The 22,293-nt window shown below is 40.7% G+C and overlaps 1 protein-coding gene across 5 annotated transcripts in view; it reads left to right on the top strand.

The window, feature by feature from the left end:
* ptprsa (protein tyrosine phosphatase receptor type Sa) overlaps positions 1-22,293 on the top strand; it is a 230,194-nt gene that overhangs the window by 82,160 nt on the left and 125,741 nt on the right. For all 5 annotated transcript variants that reach the window (XM_080506753.1, XM_080506754.1, XM_080506750.1 and 2 more), the window contains one exon: positions 15,145-15,377. In XM_080506753.1, coding sequence (XP_080362879.1) covers positions 15,281-15,377 — 97 coding nt within the window. In that variant the 5' untranslated portion in view covers positions 15,145-15,280. The remainder of the gene's footprint in view (positions 1-15,144; positions 15,378-22,293) is intronic.

Below are 22,293 nucleotides of genomic sequence, written 5' to 3'. Positions count from 1 at the left end.
ACACAAACCTGTTTTGAAGTAGACAAAAAAAACGTGTGTTACCAAGCCGGGCCTAAACACACACAAGCTTGCTATGGGCCTGGGAGGGTTCCTCTTGTTGACTCTCCATCCTCTCATTTTGTTTTATTGTCTCTAATTTACCTTAGAGGCTTTCCTGCCATCGTGCCAGCAAACACTGGGCTGAAATATCGGATGAAAGCGCACTAGAATACTGATTCAGTTTATAGTACCAGTTAAGCTATTGTGTGTGTGTGTGTATGCGTGTGTGTGTGTGCCTTCAGGAGTGAATACACACATTGTGCATGTGCTGGAATTCATCCACGTGGATGGTCATAGTAAAACCCATGTTAATGCACACTTACACACACATGCACGCACACGCGTGCTCAAATCCAGACAACATGCACTCATGCACACACGGAGATGGGATGGGTCGACCAGATGGAGCAGCCTGTTTCTTGCTGAGCGAGCCTGACGACAGCTGAACAGCTTGAGGTGTACCGGAGTGGCAGGCCACAAGCACACACCGACGCCGACACAGTCACATAACACACACATATAATATGGACAAATGCAATGAACACATGCACTCATGTATCAACCTGACGTGAAGTTGCCCACATGTGGACACTGATGCTCGCAAAAAGCACTCAATTAGACAATAAGAGAAAAAACACACTGAATACACACACTTTAAATCACACCCCATCAGACAAGACTTTTAATAAGCTACAATCGATATAAAATCAAGGACTATTGCGTCACTATTACTACTAACTTATTTGCTTGCTCTTTTTCTTGGCCTGTGTCGAAAAGCATTCCTTCCCTCTCCAAACTCACTCTCCACCTTCGTTTCTCCCTTGCTCCGAATCGTGACTCTCCAGTCAGCCTATTCCCTTAGCTGTGATTAGGGGCTTTGGATTCCTGCCTGCATGCATTTCAAGGCCCAGAGGCTTTGGAAAAACCAGCCGTCTTTTTCAATCCAATAAAGAAAGGCGAGTGAGGTTGATCCAAATATGCGAAGCGAGCAAGCGAACGAGTTGTACGCAACTCTTATGGTGAATAACCTAAACAAAAAGACATAGCAAAAGCAAGGGAAAAAAAGGGTCTCCTGGTTGAATGCAAGCCAACACTTAGCCGGGTGCCAAGAAGATGAGCAGCTTGGTAGTACAGCAGCCTGGCTAGGATATCATTTTTTTTAATGCACTTTCACATTTTCAGTTTATTATATTACTCTTATTAAAAGACAAATTGCTGTAATGTTTGTGTTGTTGAAGCTGCAGAATTTAAGCCCATTATATTTTTTACTTCTGCTTCACTGATGTTTTGATGTTGCGTTGCTGACAAGTCCTGGGAGTCGTGTTGTCATTAAGTTGCAAGGCCTTTATTGTATACTGCAACAGCCTCTGAGGGCACGTTTCCATTCCACCTTTCGCACCACCCCAAATGAACCGATTTCACTATGTTGCGACCTTTTCGAAGGAGTAAGGATTGCCTAAACCAACTTTGAAGTTATTTTTCTTCATGACAATCTTGTTTTGAAAGACAAAACTCGTGTGAGAATAATGTCTCCCTCACCATCCACTTACATGCCAAGCGAAATTAATTAGGCTTGCAGTAGTGGATGGGACCTGGATTACCCAAGTGAGCGAAACACACATCAATGACAAGATATTCGTTTTATGTGTTACTTTCACCTTTTATATTATTGTCCTTGGCGTCTTCAGTACTCGTACTAATATACTAATACAATAATGTAGCATTGAATCTATCAATGAATCCATTCAACAATCCACAAGTCTTCCTCTGGGACTACTTTGTGAAAGTTCTGAAGGTACCCATAACAGTGTAACTCTTACCGTAAGAAGTTGACGAATACTCCTGAGACTGAAGTGGCAACTGCTTGGCAAAGATGCACCCTGGAAAATGGCCATTGTATGTTCTCACTGACATCAAAACAATGGAAGAAATCAAAGTTTGCCATTTCGTAGGAACTCGCTGTGACTTGGCAACTACAGTTCTTTGTTTACTTCCAAAAAGCTTTTCAGGGGTTTAACACGATGAGAATGCAGGCTGGGGGAAGCTTGGTCAAAACAGAATGAGGCCATTTTCGTCTAGCAAAACATAATGTGTCAGCGATGGTGGCCAAGGTGGCCAAAGGGTTAAAAATGTCACAGACAAATCACTGTGAAACATGTCCAGAACGATACTCATCTGTCTTTGAGGATTGACTTCAGGCAGAGACCACAGTAAAGCGTATGGATATAAGAGTCACAGTAAGACTTAAGTCAATTACATGAGGAAATGTCATCGCTTCTTATTCATTTCAACATGTGTTGGGTGTCTCTGGCCGTAGTAGTGATAAGCAGTCGAAACCGCTAAGGTTTCTGGTTAAATCCTGAGACAGGAAAGTCTGACTGTGCTGTAAGCTTTAACTACAGCAGGAATTACAGTTCTCACTCTCACTGCCAACGTGCTCATAGGCTAAATGCTCAACAGCCAAACTTTCTAGCATGATGCACTGATGCTGCAGCCTGAGCTCCCTCAAGATTTCCCTGTCTTCTTTTCTCCCATACAGGCTGTAACTCTGGGCACACGTTGCTCTCGACATGGCTTTTACTGGCAGTGCCTCTACTGCCTTGCCTGCGGTCAATATAATGCGTTTGTCTGTTTTGAGTGAACCCCCATCACAGGCCCCAGCACCACCCACATGCCTCCCATTGCCATGTCATCCATCAGTCAGGCTCATATACTCGGCTGAGGGCTTTTGTTTGTGACTGTGTTTTAAGGAGCAGTGGTGTCCTGCCACTGTCACTCCTCATAAATGTACACGAGTGCATGCTTTACATGGATACCTCTGAATGTAGGTGATGTGTTGGCGAGCACATCACATTCTTTACGTAATACCAATAAAGTAGCGCGGTCTCTCTCATTTTTTTTCGTTTCCTCCCAGGCTTTGCCTTGCTTTCCCAACTCCATGCAGTGTGACACGCAGCACAACAAGACACAGCACGGGTGTGTGAAATGACAAACAAGCAGAGAAAATAAAAGACAGTGAGACAGAGAAAGGGGTCTTGTTTATGCATTATTTGCAGGACTTAAAAGCCCCCCACCCACTCTGCCACCACTTAAAATCAGCGTGGGTACTGCAGGCGGGAAAACAAACAAACCCGGCAACCCCCACCCACCCTATTTCAACTGGGGTGTCTCTGTTTTGAATAATGCCGAATAAATTTACCTTAGTGTTTCCTGGTCTCCCTAAAAATATACTTTGTATGCTTGCCATAGCATTGGCCTGAGTCATAGACACACGTAAGGTTTACAAAAAAAAAAAAAAAACCCTCCACACACAAGGACATAGTTAAATCAGGCAGAGATGGATGACTAGCTAATAGTGCCCTGCTGAGAAGGAATGTGTGATGTAAGAAAAGAAAAAGGGGGATTTAAAGAGGTTTACCAGCTGTGTGACCTCCCACCTTTGACCTTGGATCCCCACCACCTTACTCAGTTTCTATTACTGCCTGCACTCTGAAATGTATTCTCAAGTCAATGGCACGCAATGTCATAACGCATGTGTCAACATTTGTGTGAATCTTTTGGAGTATTTTTTTGGGGGGGGGAATTTTTTGTGTGCAGCTTTTGTTTTGAAACTTGAATGTATCTTCTTCTGCATGTGCTTCATATCACTACCTGTCATTTGAAGAGTGTTTAAGTGCCCCACATCACATATAGGTTGGCTTGTGTGAGGAAAATATCACTCCTAATGGGCTAAAGAGATATTCTTGGTACGTGTCCGATGTTGGTGAAAAGGGTCAGACGGTGGACAGCCACTCCGATGAGTGATGATGGCTGAATTTTTTTGACACCGTGCAGCGGATGTGTGAATGTGCAAGGAAGCGAGTCAGTATGTAGGCCCACATGACTGAGGAGCAACACGTGGTCTCGAAATGGGCCAATACTTATGTACTGTATCTGTGTGCTCGTGAGCACATTTCTGGGAAGCTTCATTGTGTTATCATCACGGCGCTTTTAATGACTTTTGCCCACGTGCATGCCTGTCATCCACAATAACCCACTGTCTGCCTGACAAACAAGTCCTTTATTCCAGTGGGTGGGAGGAAAGTAAGTAAGATCAGTTCACAGCACTGGCTCTGTGTTTCAAGACGTTATTGTGGAGAAGCACATTAATATGGATCATGCCACATTACTGCCTCCCACTGTATCCCCATCTCCCCTTCACGGCATTGGCAAGAATGCAAGTCACATAAAGTGGCTTGTACTTCAACACTTATAGAAGACACTAATGTTTAAGTAAAACCCATAGTTGGATTTCCACAGGGGAAAAAAAAAAAAAAAAAGTAAAGTTTATCTTACAAATGCTGCAGAACTTTGAATGAGATGATCTTTTCCTTTAGCCTTAAATAATAGCCTTTACTTGTTCTTCTGTTTCTTCTTCTTCTACTTTTCCCGTTACTTTTCAGTTGCTGACGACATGTTGAAAAGTAGAACTTGCTGTTTTGATTGGTCTGAGTGTCACATTTGCTGCTGTCTGTTCCTCAAATCTTTTTTAAAGTGGCTGTAAAAAACAGTTGTCTTTCCCAGGCTATAGCAGGAGTGTTGGTGGTGGGACTGTGATGGGTGTACTGACAGGCAGAAAGACAGAGTGCGGGTCAACTTCACCATCTGTCTCTGCTCTTTACAACGGCGTATGATTGACAAGGATACAGATGCTCCCCAAACCACCAACCACTCGCCCAAATAGGATCCACACAGACGAATAAACATGGTGTTGCACAATGCAGTCCTCTGGTTGCATGTTTGCGTTCTCTCTTGTACACTGAACTGTACAATCAGAGGCAAACTCACCAACAAAATGAAATCGGGGCAGTTTATTTTTGCTTTTAATGTTGCTTCAGAGCCAACTAACTACTGATTAACATATAGACAACCTTCTTTAATTTGTCACATTTGGAAAATGTATGTCTCGTTGGTTGTTGAGTGTATCTTTGCTGCAGCTCTCTTTAGCTTAATGACGATGGTTATGTGACATCTGCTGGACATCAATTGCATTCATATTCACAAATCTATTGTGGATAACAGCAAACATATTCACAAATTAAAATGCACCTCTCATCACGTAAGAAAAAAAAGGTTCCATTTTTATTCAAGATTCAGCTTCCTGGTGTGTTTTCGCCCACTTTAACACAATTTTCAATTAATTCCCCCACAAAACTGAGTCTGTAAAAGACACTGGATGAAGAGATTTTTTTTTTTTTTTGTCATCAAAAGAAGTTAATAAGGTTTGCCCTGTGTATTATTTCAGTGTATCTTTCGATATCTGTGTGAATGAATATGCTAATGTGTCTTTGTTACTCTTGAGACATACAAAATGAACTAAAAACCTGCCAGGACAAAAGGAGCCCTAGATTTAAACTCTTAAAGAGCAGCTTCACAACAATGGAGGCCGTAGTTGCATATTATTTTTTAACTGAATGATCATTATCAAAGCAGGTGAGAGTCAAATTTTGAGACAATACCTCTAGTTTATTGCAGAGAGAGGCTGCTAACAGGCAGTGGTTCTTGCACCTTTAAAATTGATATGTACAATTAAACATTTTCAATGATGATATGAATATTTTTTTTCTTTTAAATTTTTGTATCAGCTGGGTTTGATTTCTGGCATGCATCACTGCATCCTGCCTTACATCATATTAAGGTGAAAAATAACACACGAGGGTGACTTGATGAAATATTCGGCCATGTTCAATCTGTAGTACATTTTATTTAAACCACATACAACTATATATTACATTCATACATTTACGTGCCTGTAAATGTAAATGCAAGACCATGTCATATATCCATATATGGATTCATTACATATGTAAAATGTGAGAGCGTTAAATAGAAAATTGTGCTTTTTATTGACACAATCAGAAACAGTGTTTTGCTGAGCCAATTTTATCTTGTCATCCTTTCAATCATTGCTGGTGTGATCAGTGAAAGAGTGAAAAATATGACCGGTTCAACTCTTGGATTTTATTTAGCAGGCCAGCAGCCATTTTTGCTGTGTAGGTGTCACAGTTTTTCCAATGGTATGTATCTCACTTGGAAATTAAAACTTCGCAAACCACAAAACAAATGTTACACAGTGAGCACTGCCAATTGCAGCGAGGAGTTTGAGAGATTTTTCTTAAAACACCGTCGTCTGCCAGGCTTTTCCTCCTCTGCCTCCTACTTGATCACTTATAATAATCTCATCCCATCCCCCAACCACATCTCATTTCCAGAAGGAATATGAAGCATTCCTTCTCTCGCTGTCCTAGCTATCCTTCAAAAACTTCTCTTCCCCTCCTGTGCCAGTATTCAAAGGGCATTCAAGCCGCTGTTGGTATGATGCTTGTCTGAGTCTGAAAGCTGGCCAAAAAGTGATGTCACCCTCCATCCCTCTGTTCTCCGGGCCTCCCTCTCAACCACCAACATCTCTCCAAAACAACTATCCCTTTATGTCAAAAAAGGTCCAACTTTCAATTCACCCTGCAATGTGCCTTGTTTTCAAATGCCACATTGTATTGAATATTTAGCAGTTTTCCCATTTTTTTCAAATAGTTCTGACCCACTATGACGCCTTTCACAGACAGTGCCACCTGCCTGTGGTAACCAGTGCAAACTTTGGCTTTTATTGTCAGTGGCAGCACACCAGGAGGGGCAGAAAACACCAGGAGTATGTATGCATGTGGTCTTCCAACAAAGAGTGTCAAGGTCACAGAGGTGACAGCTTGTGTGTCCACATCAGTGGCAAACAAAATGGCTGTGCAATAAAGTCTGCATTTCGGTGGTCAGCTTGGTACCTTAAACCTCCCGGCTGCCAATCTGTTCGTCTCTGCTGCACAGCCCTGATGCTCTTGCCACTGTGTGCTCAGCCTCAACAGAGGTGGATTTCCGCTAAAAGCTTCACAGCTCAGGGTGTTTATTGGGAGGACAGTGCTGTCTCATAATGTTTCGAGTAAACCCATTTCCTCTCAATCGAACTTGGAGCAGCACCAGGAGAAAAACAAGTGGTTGAAGATGGGCTCCTGGTAATTTGGTCTCAAATCTTTTTTTTTTTTTTTTTTTTTTTTAACTTCAAGTTCCCTTTGGTAGGAGTAAGACACAACAGTCTAATACTTTCTTTCTTGAATTGCTGTGAATATAGCCCTAACAATCATTTGGAGAAGGAAAAAAAAAAGTAAACTCGAAAGCACCAATGGTTCTGATCTTTAAAAATAACAATTGTGTTCAAGGGTAGACTTCTTGAAAGTGACAGGTGAATCTTTATATTTCTAAGACTTTCCTCAAAAACACTTACCAGTTCAAATTGAACAACAAACAAACACAAAATAAAACAAAACAAAAAAAAAAATTAAGGTTATTTTAAAGACTATACTACAGCAACATTTCTTTTATGAGACTACCTGGAGCTCAAGAGACTCAGAAAATCCCAAAGAAAGGTTATGCTGCTCCCAGGGGGGTACCAGATGGCCAGCATAAGGTGTCTCTGAGGTGTCAACAGCATTTCTGGGTCTTTGGAGGCTCGGACAGTTAAGGGCAAAGGCTCATGGGAAAGCTAGTCTTAAGGAGAGGATGCTGGGGAGGGGGTTCTGCAATCGCCTAATGAGGTCAAGGCAGTGCAGTTCACGATGCAGACAACCTTCACTTTTGTCAAAACAAAATTCTCATGCATTCCTATGGCAGGGATATGTGACTCATACGTCACAGAAAGCTGCAGATTTGTGGTTTACATGGGCATGTCCAATTATGGACATGTCTAGGTGGGGGCTTTGTAAGGTACCACTGCAATACACAGTAAGTGAGGCTTGTCTTGGAACACTGCGATGTTCACCAAAGTCTAAAGAGCTGAATATTTAAGCCCAAGGAACAAGGTTGGACACTTCTAGTTCTTCAAGGGCCACAGTCCTGCCTCGTTTCAAACTGCCTCTGCTTCATTACTCCTGGAACTAATGAGCGCCTCATTATCAGGCTCTCTGCAGAGCTTGAAGATGATGCATATATTAAATATCGTGTGTTGGCACAAAAATACATTAAATACATGCAGGGCTGTGTCGGCTCAGGAGCAGTTGTGCCTACCTCAATCTTGGAGGTACCCTAACAGATGACTTTCTGCATGGGTGTTTCCTTTGCTCTGGCTCTGACTTTTGTACAAATATATTGAGCATTCATTGGCACACGAATAATGCCTTCACTCCTTTCACCCCACCTTCTTACTTGTTGACATTACTGTTGTTTGTTTTTGAGAGAAAAAGGGTACAGTTTTAATATCACAAACTGCATCGCATATGTTGCCCCTGTTAAAGCGATTCCCCAAACACTGCAGCTTTCCCGCACACGGTTAATGACAGGTGCATCTGATATTAAATTCTCCAGCCACAGATCGCTCAAGACCGAGCAGATAGCATTGAACGAGTGAAGCTGGTAGGTAGACACACACTTGTCCATTTACATAATAGTCCTGCAGTTCCATGCAAATTCATGTGATTCCCCACCAAACATCTGCAATGCAAGCATAGTTTAGTATGCATGAGTTCAAGGGGGGAAGGGAAGGAGAGAAGAAATGAGGAAGAGGAGGGGCAGTGGTAACAAAAATAAAACGGAGATAGTAGATCGGGAGGACGACTGGTCTGATCAGGGGGACGTTTCAAGACAAACACACCCTCCTATACACACACCCATCTTATTATTCTCAGAAACCCAAACGTGCCGAAACCTCAAAAGGTGAAGGGCGATGAGTATGTTTGGTTAGTGCCATTCCCTACCGTTGGAAAAATGCAGTCAGAATTATTATTTTTTTCCCCTACATGATAATACATGGAAAGTCATTGGATAGACATACACGCTTGTTTATAGCTTGGATGGAAGCCATATGTTTCATATACGTCGAGGTTTCACGAAGATATACATGTGCTGAAAGACACACAGTGAAATAAATTAAATGGATGGGTATGCATGAGCTTACACCGAATTATGTCACAAATGCACACATAAATGTGCAAATAACAAAGGAATATAAAGGCACCTGCTCTCGCACGTATACATATGTAAATACAAACTAACATAAATGTGATATACAATGCAGGCATATATTCTCGGCATGCAAAAATGCACATACGCACCATGCATGAATAGATATATGTAAAAGAAAAATGCAGAGACTGCATACTTGATACATACAACACATAGGCTTACGCATTCCCTCCTCACAACATACACTACCATACAGTGTGTTGGTCTCATAAACTGAACTGACCGATGTCAGGTATGGTATGAATCAATGAAAGGCAGTAAACTGGCTGAGGGAAAAGCCTGCAACGCGGTGCTGACGCATAAAAACTTCATCTAAGTTGAAAGCCAGCTGAAGGCTGAACATAAACAGCGTATAGCAAAGTTTAGAGAGAGCTATGAAAAGTGTTTGTTTGAAAATATGAATCCCCCCCCCCCCCCCCCCCCCCCCCTCCCCCCATCATCCTACCGCAGACAGCACAGTGTCAGCTACCCAGGCTTTTGGATTTCATGCATTCGATAGATATGCCATTTTATGGATGCTGGTAATAATGTCTGTAAGAAGTCTTTTCTCCTGCTGTCATGGATTTTATCATGTACAGCTCTTCCACTGCATTTTTAACACAGCTATAGTTCAATTTTCTTGTTAGCAGTTGGCTCAGTCCATTTACTTAGATTTAATTGGTTGCATTACTGTTTGGATTTATTTAAAACAAACAAACAAAGAAATATGTGTCCGAGTGTGTTTCATAATCTAATAGTGTGGTTTATTTGTTGTTTTTTTGCCGTTCGCCACATGTAAGTCCAGTTTCTTTACATTACAGAATATTGCCTTTTAAAAATAAAGATGCAATATAGGAACCTACAGGAACATAAGATGTTCACTGTCTAAAGCAGTAGGTTACACTTGGGGTAAACCATCACGGCCCACATTTTCTACAAGCCACGAACACATCTTCAGCTTCCTTGATGTGTAAAAATAATGAGAGAAAAAAAATATTGAGTGATATTGAGCCTGCATCAATTACTAGCTTTGTTCATAAGTTACTGGGAAGTATTAATGATCTCACTCCCAGTGGGAAATATGCATCTGAATACAATTAAAATGGGGGCAATAATGTGGCACTGTTGTTCGCGGTCATGGTGTTTGTTTACTACTGTCGTATGAATGCTATTATTGGACTTCCCCTTGTCCTGACTAAACTACTTCCCAGCTGCATGAATGCACCAGTGTTGCATTCAGACTTGAATGAAACTGGAATCAAACAGCTCCACAGTTAGTTTGGAAATGTGAACACACCCGAAGAAACTAGTTTTAGTTTATTCAGATGCGGGCAGCTTATTGCAGTAGTGTTTTGGTGTTATCCCTCTATTTTTATATTTTAACAGTGTTTATTTCTACTTTTATTGATTTTATGACGCACAGATGGGTTGGCATTTTTTAATCTCATTGTACTGGTGACAGTGACAATGAAGTTTCTATTGTATTCTATTCTAATCTATTCTATTCTATTCTAGTCTATTCTGGCCTTTCATGACCTTTACAATAGTGGATGATGAGCTACCAGCCTCCCAGTGCTTTACATATCTGCCTGCACTCTGCAGTTCTAACAATAGTTTGAAAATGCTAAATAATGTAATGTTTTTGTCTGTGTGTATATTACTAAAACGTGAAGGAGGTCCAATCCAGTCAGTGCAAGTGTCCTAGAGCCACAACATTTAAAAACACACACGCGCGCGCACAGACGCACACGGTAGAACTCAGACACAATACTCAAGAAACTCACTTTTTCACAAAGCCTAAGGCACCAAAGAACTCCTCTTTTTTTTTTGGACTACACAAACATTGAAAATATTATTCTTTTTGAAAGTGTCGACATCAAACACTCAGTTTTGATCATCAAGCCCAACCAAACTGTGGTCTTTTTAACTGTGTGGGTGAAGGGAGCAAACTGTTCATATCATGAAAGGGATTATTAATGTGGTCCCTCAGGTGATAAGTTATTTTTTTTTCCCTCTGTGTATGCAACTTCACTACTTCTCATTGTCTGTGTATGTTTATAGCAGTAATGTGTTTGTCGGGGAGCATTGCTTACACGCAGATGGAAGTCATTGGAGGCATGGTTTGTTATTGAGAAATGCATGTATAGTCACATGCACCCTCATTTACTCTGTAGGGTTTTCTCCGTGCGGTTTCCTTTTTTTGTGGCCCATTGCTATGAGTGTGAGCGTGCATCTATGTGTGCACCCATTTTATTTTGATCATGTGGTCCTGCTCTCATTTCATGCTCATGGTGCAAATTCTGAGCCCTCCGTCCCTTCAGTGCCTTTCTCAATCTCAGTAATCAGATGCATTAGTATCAATATTGCATGGGGAAACGAGCTGAATTTAAAGCTTGACCATGTCAACGTGAGAGTCCCTGATAGCCAGTGACTGCCACCACTCAGTGGAAATTGTGCTGCCATTTTGGCAGTAATTACTCAAGCCTGGCACTGGGTTAATATCTGGAGTGATGGGCAGTTTTCACAGGGGATAAAAGTTCTTGCTTCAAAATATATTCATTGCCCATTAGAGGGAATAGGCTCTAGTTTAATGAATAGACTTTGTCACTGCAAAGTTCCTGATTTTAATCAAAAATAAATAGCATTACCTCATTTAAAAAAAAAAAAATGGCTTTAAGAGGTAGCTTGGGGAGTTTGGTGTTACTATTGTGTAATAAATGTCCATAACACAACAAATGGGGAACACTGATCACATTCGGTATATAATTAGACCTTTTAAATGTTACATGAGGCTGGAGGTAAGATTGAGCAGGTTTTGCTCAGCCATCATACACTTTTGAACTGAGCAGTGCAGAGTCGTGTGAGCCGGTATCTTTACTTTTCCTCTTTCAATCACCTTTCCCACGTTACAAAGTGTTACAAATTACCTCGATTCCCCTCAGAAATGAGCAAGATGTTGTGGACATCCAAGCCGCAGTCAAATCTGTAAAAGTTGATCATTAGCAGTTTCCTTCCAATCACGGCCTATAATAGGGAAGCAGCTGAGGGTTTATCAATCGATTGGCCCCTCAGCTAGCATCGCCAGAATACTAAATACTCCATCATTCCTCAGCCCTTTCTGGAAGGAGAGTGATGAAGGCTTTTAGCACAGGTTGACAGGTATTCCCATGGTGGTGCTAATAACTCCAGAAACATGATGCGCTTCTTATAACATGCATTTTTTTTCAAAGCGAAGGACTGTCTTGTGCCTTGAACAGTTAATGCAACCATGACACCTATTTATGTCTTATCGCCTCTCACTAATAAGCAGCCGTTATTGCAGCTCATTCAGTAATATATATATATATATATATATATATATATTCAATGTATTTAAACTCCAGTGTTTGGGTTCTGGGTCATACTTCTTTCTTTCTCAAAGAAACAAAAGGTTTTCATGGTTTATACACATCTCTATTTCCTATTTTACATTTCAGACAATAGAAGGTTGCATTAAGTGTTGGTGGACCATATCCATGGTTAAACTGGCGTCCACACATAGCCCTAGGTTATGTTTAGTGAGACTGTTCTACAACAATGACTGTTGTAATTGTGTTGTGAGGTTTATATAGCAAACAGAGGTGGAGATAGAAAGCCATGCCTTAAGGGGAGGGCTATAAATCATAACCTGGGCATCTTGTGAGCAGAGATACAATAATTCCCCCAGGCATGCGAGATTCCCTCTTACCTACACCAATGTTTACAGTCAGAACAATGGGGCTATCGTTCAGTGGTCCCTCTAGACAATTTGAAACTCCTCCATTCTGTTAATTTGAGCCTCTCGTCCGTTCAGTTCTCACCAGTGACATCACCTCTCCTCCAAGCCAAGAAAAAGAAAGAAAGGGAAAGATACCAAGGACACACATGTTGGTCGTGTGTATCGTATTGTGATGAAAGAGGAGCAATGCCTCTGAAAAACACCCACTCTTCCTTGACATGGTCCAAACACAAAAGATCCATTGTTGGTCGTTCGCTTTTGTGCTTTTGAAAGTGCACCTGTGGCACGTGTTCTTGGATTTCTCTCTTTGAATTACATCTGTGTGTGTGTGTGTGTGTGTGTGTGTGTGTGTGTGTGTGTGTGTGTGTGTGTGTGTGTGTGTGTGTGTGTGTGTGTGTGTGTGTGTGTGTGTGTGTGTGTGTGTGTGTGTGTGTGTGTGTGGTGATGAAATTTTGTGTTGTGTCAGTGGTTTTATTTTCAGTGTGCTTTGTGGCTGCATGCTTTCTTAGCTGTCTTTTTGTCTGTGTATGCTTGTTGAAAAGGAGTACGGTACTCCAGTGTGTATGAAGGGTGGGGATTGTTTATTTGCCTCCTGTCTGAGGTGCCTGATCACTGCAATCAGCTGTGGTTTTTCACCAAGAAGTCCTCGAAATAACGACGACTAAAAATTGGATACATTGTTTTTGTTTTAAAAAATGTAGGTAATGTAAGCCTTTGTAAATTGGTATCGTCTGTTAGTCAACGTTGGCCCACCATTTGCACTCCATTAAAGGTAGTTTAGAGAATATCAAGAAAATATTTTTGATCTGTGTTAACTGTGTAAGTGGACCAAAGTATACTGGTGACATTTCATACATTAATCAAAAACACGGACCCTCTTTTCAGTTTGTTATCTTCATGTACGTTAGCTTCATATTTAAATCTCTGTTATCGTTCTCAAATCCAATCTCCAGTGTGTATCCGTTGAAGATAAATATTTACATTTGTTTCTCCATATTAGCTTCTTTCTGTATGTTGCAAGGAAAAAAAAAAAAGACTTGTTTGCTCTGTCAATAATAAATTGCACACTGTATGCACAGTGCGCACCATTGTACCCTGTTTCCCACCTAGTGGGCAGCTAATTAATCTCACTTCTACAGGATCTCCCTCACCTCCAAAGACTTTAGCTGAATGGTAGCATCCCTTGGGCTCTGGGGAGTTTATTGTCCAGCACAAGGACAGATGTTGGCTGACACAGGATCTTGACCCTTTGTATTGCGATCTGTGTCCTTTGACAGTGGACACTTTTGTGTTTTCATGTTTGCTGCTTGATTGCTGAAACGGACAGCATTTTCTGTTGTCCTTGAGTATCAAAACACGTCTCTTCACAGCTTGCTGGCTCACACTAGTGAAACAGCGTAAGCTGAACGCAATGCTTATAAGAAAATGAGAGCCATCTCATTATATTCTTGTCATGAATCATTGTCACTTCTCCCTTTCTTTGTCTCTTCATTCATTCCTTTTTAATTAAAGAGCATGTATAACCACTTGATGGTGACGACGTGCCGCACCAGCAATACCAATTAGGGAGTGTGTGTTGTGTGTGTGTGTGTGTGTGTGTGTGTGTGTGTGTGTGTGTGTGTGTGTGTGTGTGTGTGTGTGTGTGTGTGTGTGTGTGTGTGTGTGTATGCAGGGTGTCATCCCAAGTTCTTGTGCGTAGCTTCAGGGATTAATGACAATTTGACTAAAACAAAGACGCTATGCCTGGAATATCATTGGGTGGCTGGGTAATTACAAAGCAATGAAATAAGCAAATAATGACAAGATCAAGCGATTAAGAAAAGGGGGGAAAAAGAAAGAAAACAGTGACAACCCTCCTAATTAATGGATGCAAGGAGATGCTACTTGCAAGATGCAAAGGTTACAGGTTTTGGGGGAGATGTGAGACTTCTGCTTCCACTGGTGTCGCTGACACCTCATTATCCTCCTTCCATTTATGTGGCAGCTGAAGAGGATTGTGAAAAGTGCAGCAGAGTGTCAGAGTCGGTGTGTTTATTAGAAGTTACATGTCGTGCTTACAATCACCTTGTAACTGCAAGAGAATATAAACAAAACAAAAAAAAAACAAGGCATCCTTTCAAATGCTCAAAACTAAAATGTGTCCCTACTTTACAATTTCTGCAACTCAAGCAGCTCTTAAATCACAGTTTTCCAACAGAGACATTCACTCCTAAGTAGTCATTTACTATGTCAGTTACATAACATGTGTTACATCAACCTCAGAATTAAGGTGTGATCATAACCTCACAACTAACATTGAATGTGTATTTTTCTGTGTCTTTCTGAAGAGTGCCAAGCCATCCTGTGTGAAGACCCCGGACCTTCCTGTGCAGTCTGGGCCCGGGCTCTCTGGCCAGGTCAAAGCTCAATCCCACCCTGCCCCTCCCTGCCCCTCCCTGCCCCGCCTCCCTCACCAGAGCCAACATGGCCACCGGTGGAGCCCCTCATCTATCCTTGCCTCTTCTGCTGCCTGTGACCACTCTGCTGCTATCACTGCTGCTCACTGGCTCCCACGCCTTATGTAAGTACCAAGACGTTGATCAGCTGTGCCGTACTGATATCTTCTCAGGTTTCCAACCTAATGCCCTTTCAAAGCTAATCGTACATATCTGATACACTCGTCGGTGGTAGTGTTGCAGAAAGGTGGAATTATATGCATAATTGGTGAATAGTTCCGTCCTGAAGCCGTTCATAGAGATAAGTCTCCTGCTGGCTGCTTATCTTTCAGGCTCCTATATTATTATGTGTGTAAAATCACATGTGTATCATCCCAGGTAACTGTTGATGTGACATCTTGGAGAGGTTTGAAGTTTATAGAGCGTCTTTTCTTCTGCCTTTGCCAAAGAATATAGGAATTACACCCCACTGTCTGGAACTACTTTTTTTTTTCTTTCATTTTTTACTTTGGGAGAGTTGCAGCAGCTCCGGTTCTCTTTATTTGTCCACATATTAGGCACACAGGCAAAGTGTTCAGCTGCTGATTGCTCAAGTTTTAGAATTACTCCAGTTACACTGATAAAACAGAGCCTGTTTAGACAGATTAGTTGATTCAATCTCGAAAATATGGCACTAATACGTTGTTTGTAGGCATGCTGCGTATTTGTAATTTGACATCTACACAGCATGTGTTTCAGATTTTGAGCAAAATGTTTTCAGATTAGGTAAAGCCTTTGCTCAGTCATACCTAGACACACGGCTATCAAGAGAAGGATCTCGGGACTTTTGGGCAATCGGTGGCTTTTGGATATATTTTAGCTTGACTAGAGACATTTTAAAATCATTAATGTCTCAACAAAAACTATTTACCATGTAGATATGCTATCTGTCTACAACATTGCCCTGTAAGTCTTCCTGTGTTAGCGAGACAGGAGCGTCAGTAGTCTCTTATCCCACCCTGTCAACTCCTGCTTAAGATTTGTTCTGCACCATTTCCCCGTTAAGATGGGCTTAGAGCAGCATTAAGGAGACAAAGCAAAGAGGAGGCTCTGCAGAAAAATGGAACAGGAGTGATTGTGAGTTTGGGAGCGCCCCCCCCCCCCAGGTTTTCATTCTCCGTAAATCCTGTGTGTGTGTGTGTGTATACGTGTGTGTGTGGGGGTACATGTGTCAGCAAGTATATCAAATAAACATATATGCATTAAAATGGAAACACGTGTATCCATATTTCTGTATCTCATCTCTGTCGTGGGTCAGTGATAAGATAGGTCAGTTGGCGCTGCGTCCCACCTGCACTCTGCGCGACATGTAAATGATACGTATTTGCCTCAGTGTGTTTTTGTTGATGTACTGCCTGGGTCTGGGGAGAGGCAGGGCCATGACATTCTTTCATTTTGATTGGATCTGCTCTTGTGTAATTTGCAAGGTAAATTGCCCTTTTCACCTTATTTACTCTGTATATGTTTTGCTTCATCTCTTGTTTTGACATCAAGTGCGTTTATTCTCTGTGGTCCACCATAGCAGGTTGGACCACTCCATTTTCCTCTTGTGGCATCAAAGTTGCAAACAATTCCCTTCTGTGGTTCGTCAGTCTGGTGGCACAATACGTGAAAATAGCCCTCAGACAAATGTCAAAACAAATATCTTTGTTCTTTTACTTCCTGATGTTTTTTGTGTAGCTGACAATGAGTCGCACACTTAAGTCGAGTTACAGTAAAAGCCAATGTGTTCAAGCGGTTCGTCCCAACGAGTTGCATGTCAGAACGTTCTCATCGTTAGCGTTGGGACGCGCAAGGACTCGATTCCTTTCCATTTCAGCTTCTGTTTGCTCACCCTGGTTTAAATAACATTCGGTGCAGTCTGCTTCATCTTTGATGGAGATTAGCTTTCCTTTTCTCTCTCTCTCTCTCTCTCTCTCTCTCTCCCTCCCTTGCTCTCACAACAGTGGGGCTCACTCCCCATCTGTCAGTATCTGCCAGTCTTTGTCTGCTCCGCCGCCAGATATGATTGCTGTTTTTGTCAGGCTCCCTCACTCAGTTTTATTGTCTCCTTCTTGTTTCCACCTTTTTTACTTATTATTTTTTCACTTTTTCTCCCCTCTTTTTTTCAACAACATGCACACACCCTGCTCTCTCTGTCTTCCTATATCTTATTTATTTTTATTTTTGTTATTTTTTTGTGAAGATGTGCACAAAGCGTCGACTCACCATTATTTTTGGAAGCATAAGCACACAAGTTGAACTCTCAACTTGCTTTGCTTCCTTCAGTTGGATTTTATTCCAGTTATCCCAGTTGTGAAGTCGTCCAATTATTACTATTTCCACTTTGTGGGCTAAAATGATGACACCCTTCCACAGAAAAGCCCTGTCTGAAAGCATGATGTCATCTTTTTCTCTCCTGTCCCTCCCTCACTCCTTCTCACTCTGCTCTGCCTTCGTTTTATTTATGCCCATAAATCATAGTGAGAAGGAGACATTTTTAATCAAAAGAGAAGGAAATATGGCTCCATAAATCCTGCCACCAGAACCATAACAATGCCCAGGTTGTGTGTTTGACTATATTTGTCTCCACATTTGCATACATTTGTGTTCAGGAACCTGCATATGTGTGCGTACGAAGGCTGGATGATACTAAAGTGTGGAGTGTCATCTGATCTCTGTCATGTGTCGCCATAGCATATTGATCAAGTCATAGTATTTGTTGAAGTGCCACTATAAAAGCAGATGATAGCCCCATGCATATTCATGTGAGTAAAATACAAGGAATAAAAGAAGTCAGTATATGTATATATGAAACAACAATAGTTCTTTCATAAATACATATACTTACTTCTTTGTGTTGTTTCGGTGAACCTCTTTTAACTGAAATGTGTGTTTTTTGCCATAACTTATAACAGTCATGGACGAATGGGATTGTCAATAAATTCTAAAGCAGATATTAAATGAAGATAAATATTTATCCAACATCTCCACTGTCAAAGCAACCAATGCAATAGATTGACCAACTGTCAACTGCTTTGTTATTTATAGAATTTATGTGATATCTGTGTGTGTGTGTGTTTTGAAGCAAACAGAGCTCCCCACTAAGCCTCAATGATTGAAACTCTTGAAACTGGAAGTTTATATATAAATCGATAAATAAGACATGTTTGATTGACAGAAGAAGATCAATCATGTAGTATAATCAGAGAGTATGCTGCTGAATATGTTTTTGTGTAGAATAGAATAGAATAGAATAGAAATACTTTGTTGATTGCAGAGGGAAATTCTTGATTACCGATTACAAACAACTTTGTCAGATGACATCAACAAAACTGGATGTTCGTGAGAGATGTCCGTTTATTAAATTAAAACTTTGATTGCGAATTTAAGTTTCTTCAACAATTTTGTGTTTTTTTCCACTGGTTGTTTGGATCTCATTTTCAAAGTCACATGGGGACTCACTTCTTCACTCGGGCTCTGCTGTTGTGCTCCAGGAGCTGAAAGGCACCGTTTTTTGTTTGATAGAGGAAAGATACTGTCCCGTATTCCCCCGATTATTCCTCCTTGGGCCCGTCATTTTATTATGCTTAAGTTCAGACTTTCCCCACTGATGGGAAAAAAAAGATAAAACACTTTTCTTCATTTTTCAAAATATGGCAAGTTCTTGACTTTACCTGAGTGAAGTGACAGTATCTTGCAGCTTTTGTTTGTATCTGGGTTTTTAGACGGCGAGACTGATTTATTTGTCACCTTCTTTACTGGCATTTTACCTCCTCCTCACATTCTTCCTCCACCTTCTTTCTTCCTTCCTTTTCGCCTTTTACAGTTCTCAACAGTGGCATTCTTGGCGAACCGCTCCGAGTAGTAATTGGCCAGAACTCACAGTGATGGGTTGAGGGTGTTCAATTATTTATATTCCTTTGAAACTGCCAATTGGAAAAAATGAAGCCCCTTAGTGAAGCCGTTATTTTCTTGTTCTTGTTCCCTATATCTTCGCCCCTCTGTTTCTCACCCCTTGTTTCCCTCTGCAGCTCTTTGTCTTTCCTTCTGCTTCACTCTCTCCTTATCTTTTTCCAGTCAAATTATGTTTGAGCCAACACTGTCAAGTTAATTCTGTCAAATTCAATTTCATGTGCACCCTCCTGCTGCATGCTGGGCCCTCATGTTTAACTTTTTTTTTTCCTCTCTGTCTTTCTCTCTGACGAAAACAAGTAAATTTTTAATTGAGTTACAGGCATGAATCTCTGGCTCAAATAGCCTGACGATGCCGAGCAAAGGTAGAATTCTATGAGCTGTGCATTTTAAAATGACAGATTACAATTTTGGGGCTTTAAAATACTTTTTTTTTTTTTTTTTTGAACAAGTGTGTTCAGTTTTACAATTACAATGAATGTAACTTCAGAGTTAAATTTTTTTTATTTTTTTATATTGAAGGAATTTCTCATTGAGAAGTCATAAAGCAGAAGGTCTTCTCTCCACGTCCTTGTGAGGGCGCTCACTCTCATTGCACTCTTAAGTTAGGGTCGCCTGGATAGTTTGATTCAGCTTTCATACAGTCACTGCGAAGAATTATTGGCATAGAAGACACACTTTTGAAAATGTTTGTTTTGAGTTTTTTTTAATAAACGTTTAGCTGTTTGGAAAACAATTTCTTTTCATTATATGAATGCCGGGCCACGAGTGGCTGCTGTTTTTATGTCATGAAAATACCTCTCTTTTCACATAGTATGGATGGATGGATGGATGGATGGATGGATGGATGGATGGATGGATGGATGGATGGATGGATGGATGGATGGATGGATGGATGGATGGATGGATGGATAGATGGATGGATGGATGGATGTCCAGTTGAATCCACAGAGATTCCAGTGGAAAGAAAATAAATGCAAAAACATCAGAGTGCAGTTCCATGCATATATACCTGCTCATGATGAAAATAAAAACAAACAGCAAACACAGCTGCTACTTCCTCTCTAGCATGTACAGAGATTTGTCTCCATTTTCAAATCAGTAGAAAACATCATAAAACACAAACCACCAAGCCTGCTTTAGAAAAATAAAACAAATTAAGGATTATTTATTGTATCAGGATGTAAAGGAGGAATTCAGTCCACACAGTGAAAAGCCTTCTTTTTTTGCGAGATGCTCTGATATCTATGTTTTTTTGGCCATCCTATTTCTTCCTTGGAATGTTTTCACTGTCATACTTCAGTGGTTTGAGTGACGTGAAGCTCGTGTCTTATAGAACAATACAAAAATAAGTGTGTGAAAGTTGCTATTGCTGAAGTTATTGCTTCCAGGAAAAATGAGACCCACCATATTCCTGAGGCAGCTTTTAAAACCGGACTTTCTTTTGGGCTTTGATGAGCCAGTATAGATCTTCAAAGGTTTTTGGATTCCCCCAAAAGGAGAGCTGTGATTCCTTTGTGATCCAATATTATTGAAAACCTTTTTTTCTCCGATGGCACAGGTCAAGATTTTTGCTTCTCTATTTCCTGACTTAGATTTAAATATACAAGACGTGTTTTTCAGTGCAGTGATAAAAGCTTGTTTTGTTTTGTTTTTCCTCTTCAGTTTCTTTATTCTCTTGTCCTTTGTTTCAATCAGGCCTATGTCACCTTTGGCAATTTGAGATATCCTCTCATTTAATGAGCCAACAAGTGTCAATTGCCTCAAGTGAGTCTCTAAATGACACAAAATTGTTCTCATTTCACCTCTTCGGTGAGCGCTCTGTGGCCATTTTAAAATCAGGCACACACTTAAGCTTAATTTCCGTCCTCCCTCTGAGGAATCGAGCCTATTTGTTTCCAATGGGCTGAAGGATATTTAGTATCTTCAGATTTTTTCTTTAGCCTTTAACAATGGTTTCAGTGGGACCAATTTGTGCACATTATGAGTGTGCCAGTCTTTTTAGAAATGCAACATTGCTGTGACAGCAGTGTGGTTGGGCAAAGTTTTTTTTTTTTTTTTTTTCACCTCTGGGTACCAACACTTGAGAACTTATTTTCTACTTGTTTCTCACATCCTGCTACAAGTCCCTCACGGACTGTAAAGCTTGTACCCTGTAAGTTTCTTTGGAGTGCAGTCAACATAGATAGCACACAACGTGATGCAACTCCGAAGGTTTTGCATGCAAATCCCATATTTCTTATCCATGTCTTGCCTTTTAATCAGTCGTCATTAATAAACTTGCTATAACTTTGCCCTCTTAGCATGGTCCAAAAATAAATCGTGTTTCAAGCAAGTTCTTTGTCCCAAGTTTTATTTGAATAACACATTATTAGAAAGCAGAGTCTTCAAAATGAATGAGTTAACCAAATAGGAAATCTATTAATTGCAAACTGTGGTCATTTATTTCTAAGCAAATTATAACTTGGAGTGTCTGTACATGTGTTTATATTATGTACATGTGTCTGACATGTTTTGATTTGAACTGGTCATTGAGAGACTAAATGTCAATTAGCCTTTCTAATGCATATTTCAATTGGAAATGTCACCGTTTCATTAACTCCCAATGTTGCAGACTCACTGTATGGTCAAGGTAAGGGTTACTTAGAAATCAAAACGAGTCCATTTACCAAAAAAAAAAAAAGGCTGGTAATTTTATTTATTATCCTAACAGACAGAACTGCTGTCAGACAATAACACCTCACCAATACAATCATTCTAATTACACAGTGTTCCCCCCATTAGATGCACTGTAGAGGTTCAATGTACCACTTGTGAGCTTTTTAGCAGCTCATGACGTGACAGTACTTCTCTAATTCTAATATTTTAGTTTAACAGTTTCAGCAGTGCTGCCTGATGTAACGATGCATTCAAGACCCCCTGAGACTGAAGTTCTGTGATGTTGTGAAATCGTGGAGCAGAATTTAAAAGAAAAAAATAAGACCCTCTCATTTTAGCTTGCTATCCCGAGTTCAAAGCATTTATGACATGGAATTCAGTTTATACCACGGAGACACCAAGTATGGCACTCAAGGGTAATGTTTTAGGTTTAAGGTTTATACGTTATGA

Source organism: Blennius ocellaris (assembly GCF_963422515.1).
Source record: "Blennius ocellaris genome assembly, chromosome: 12".
In the NCBI taxonomy this organism is placed as follows: Eukaryota; Metazoa; Chordata; class Actinopteri; order Blenniiformes; family Blenniidae; genus Blennius; species Blennius ocellaris.
Note: the sequence above shows the minus strand (reverse complement) of the source record. Positions and strands in the feature narration are given on the sequence as shown.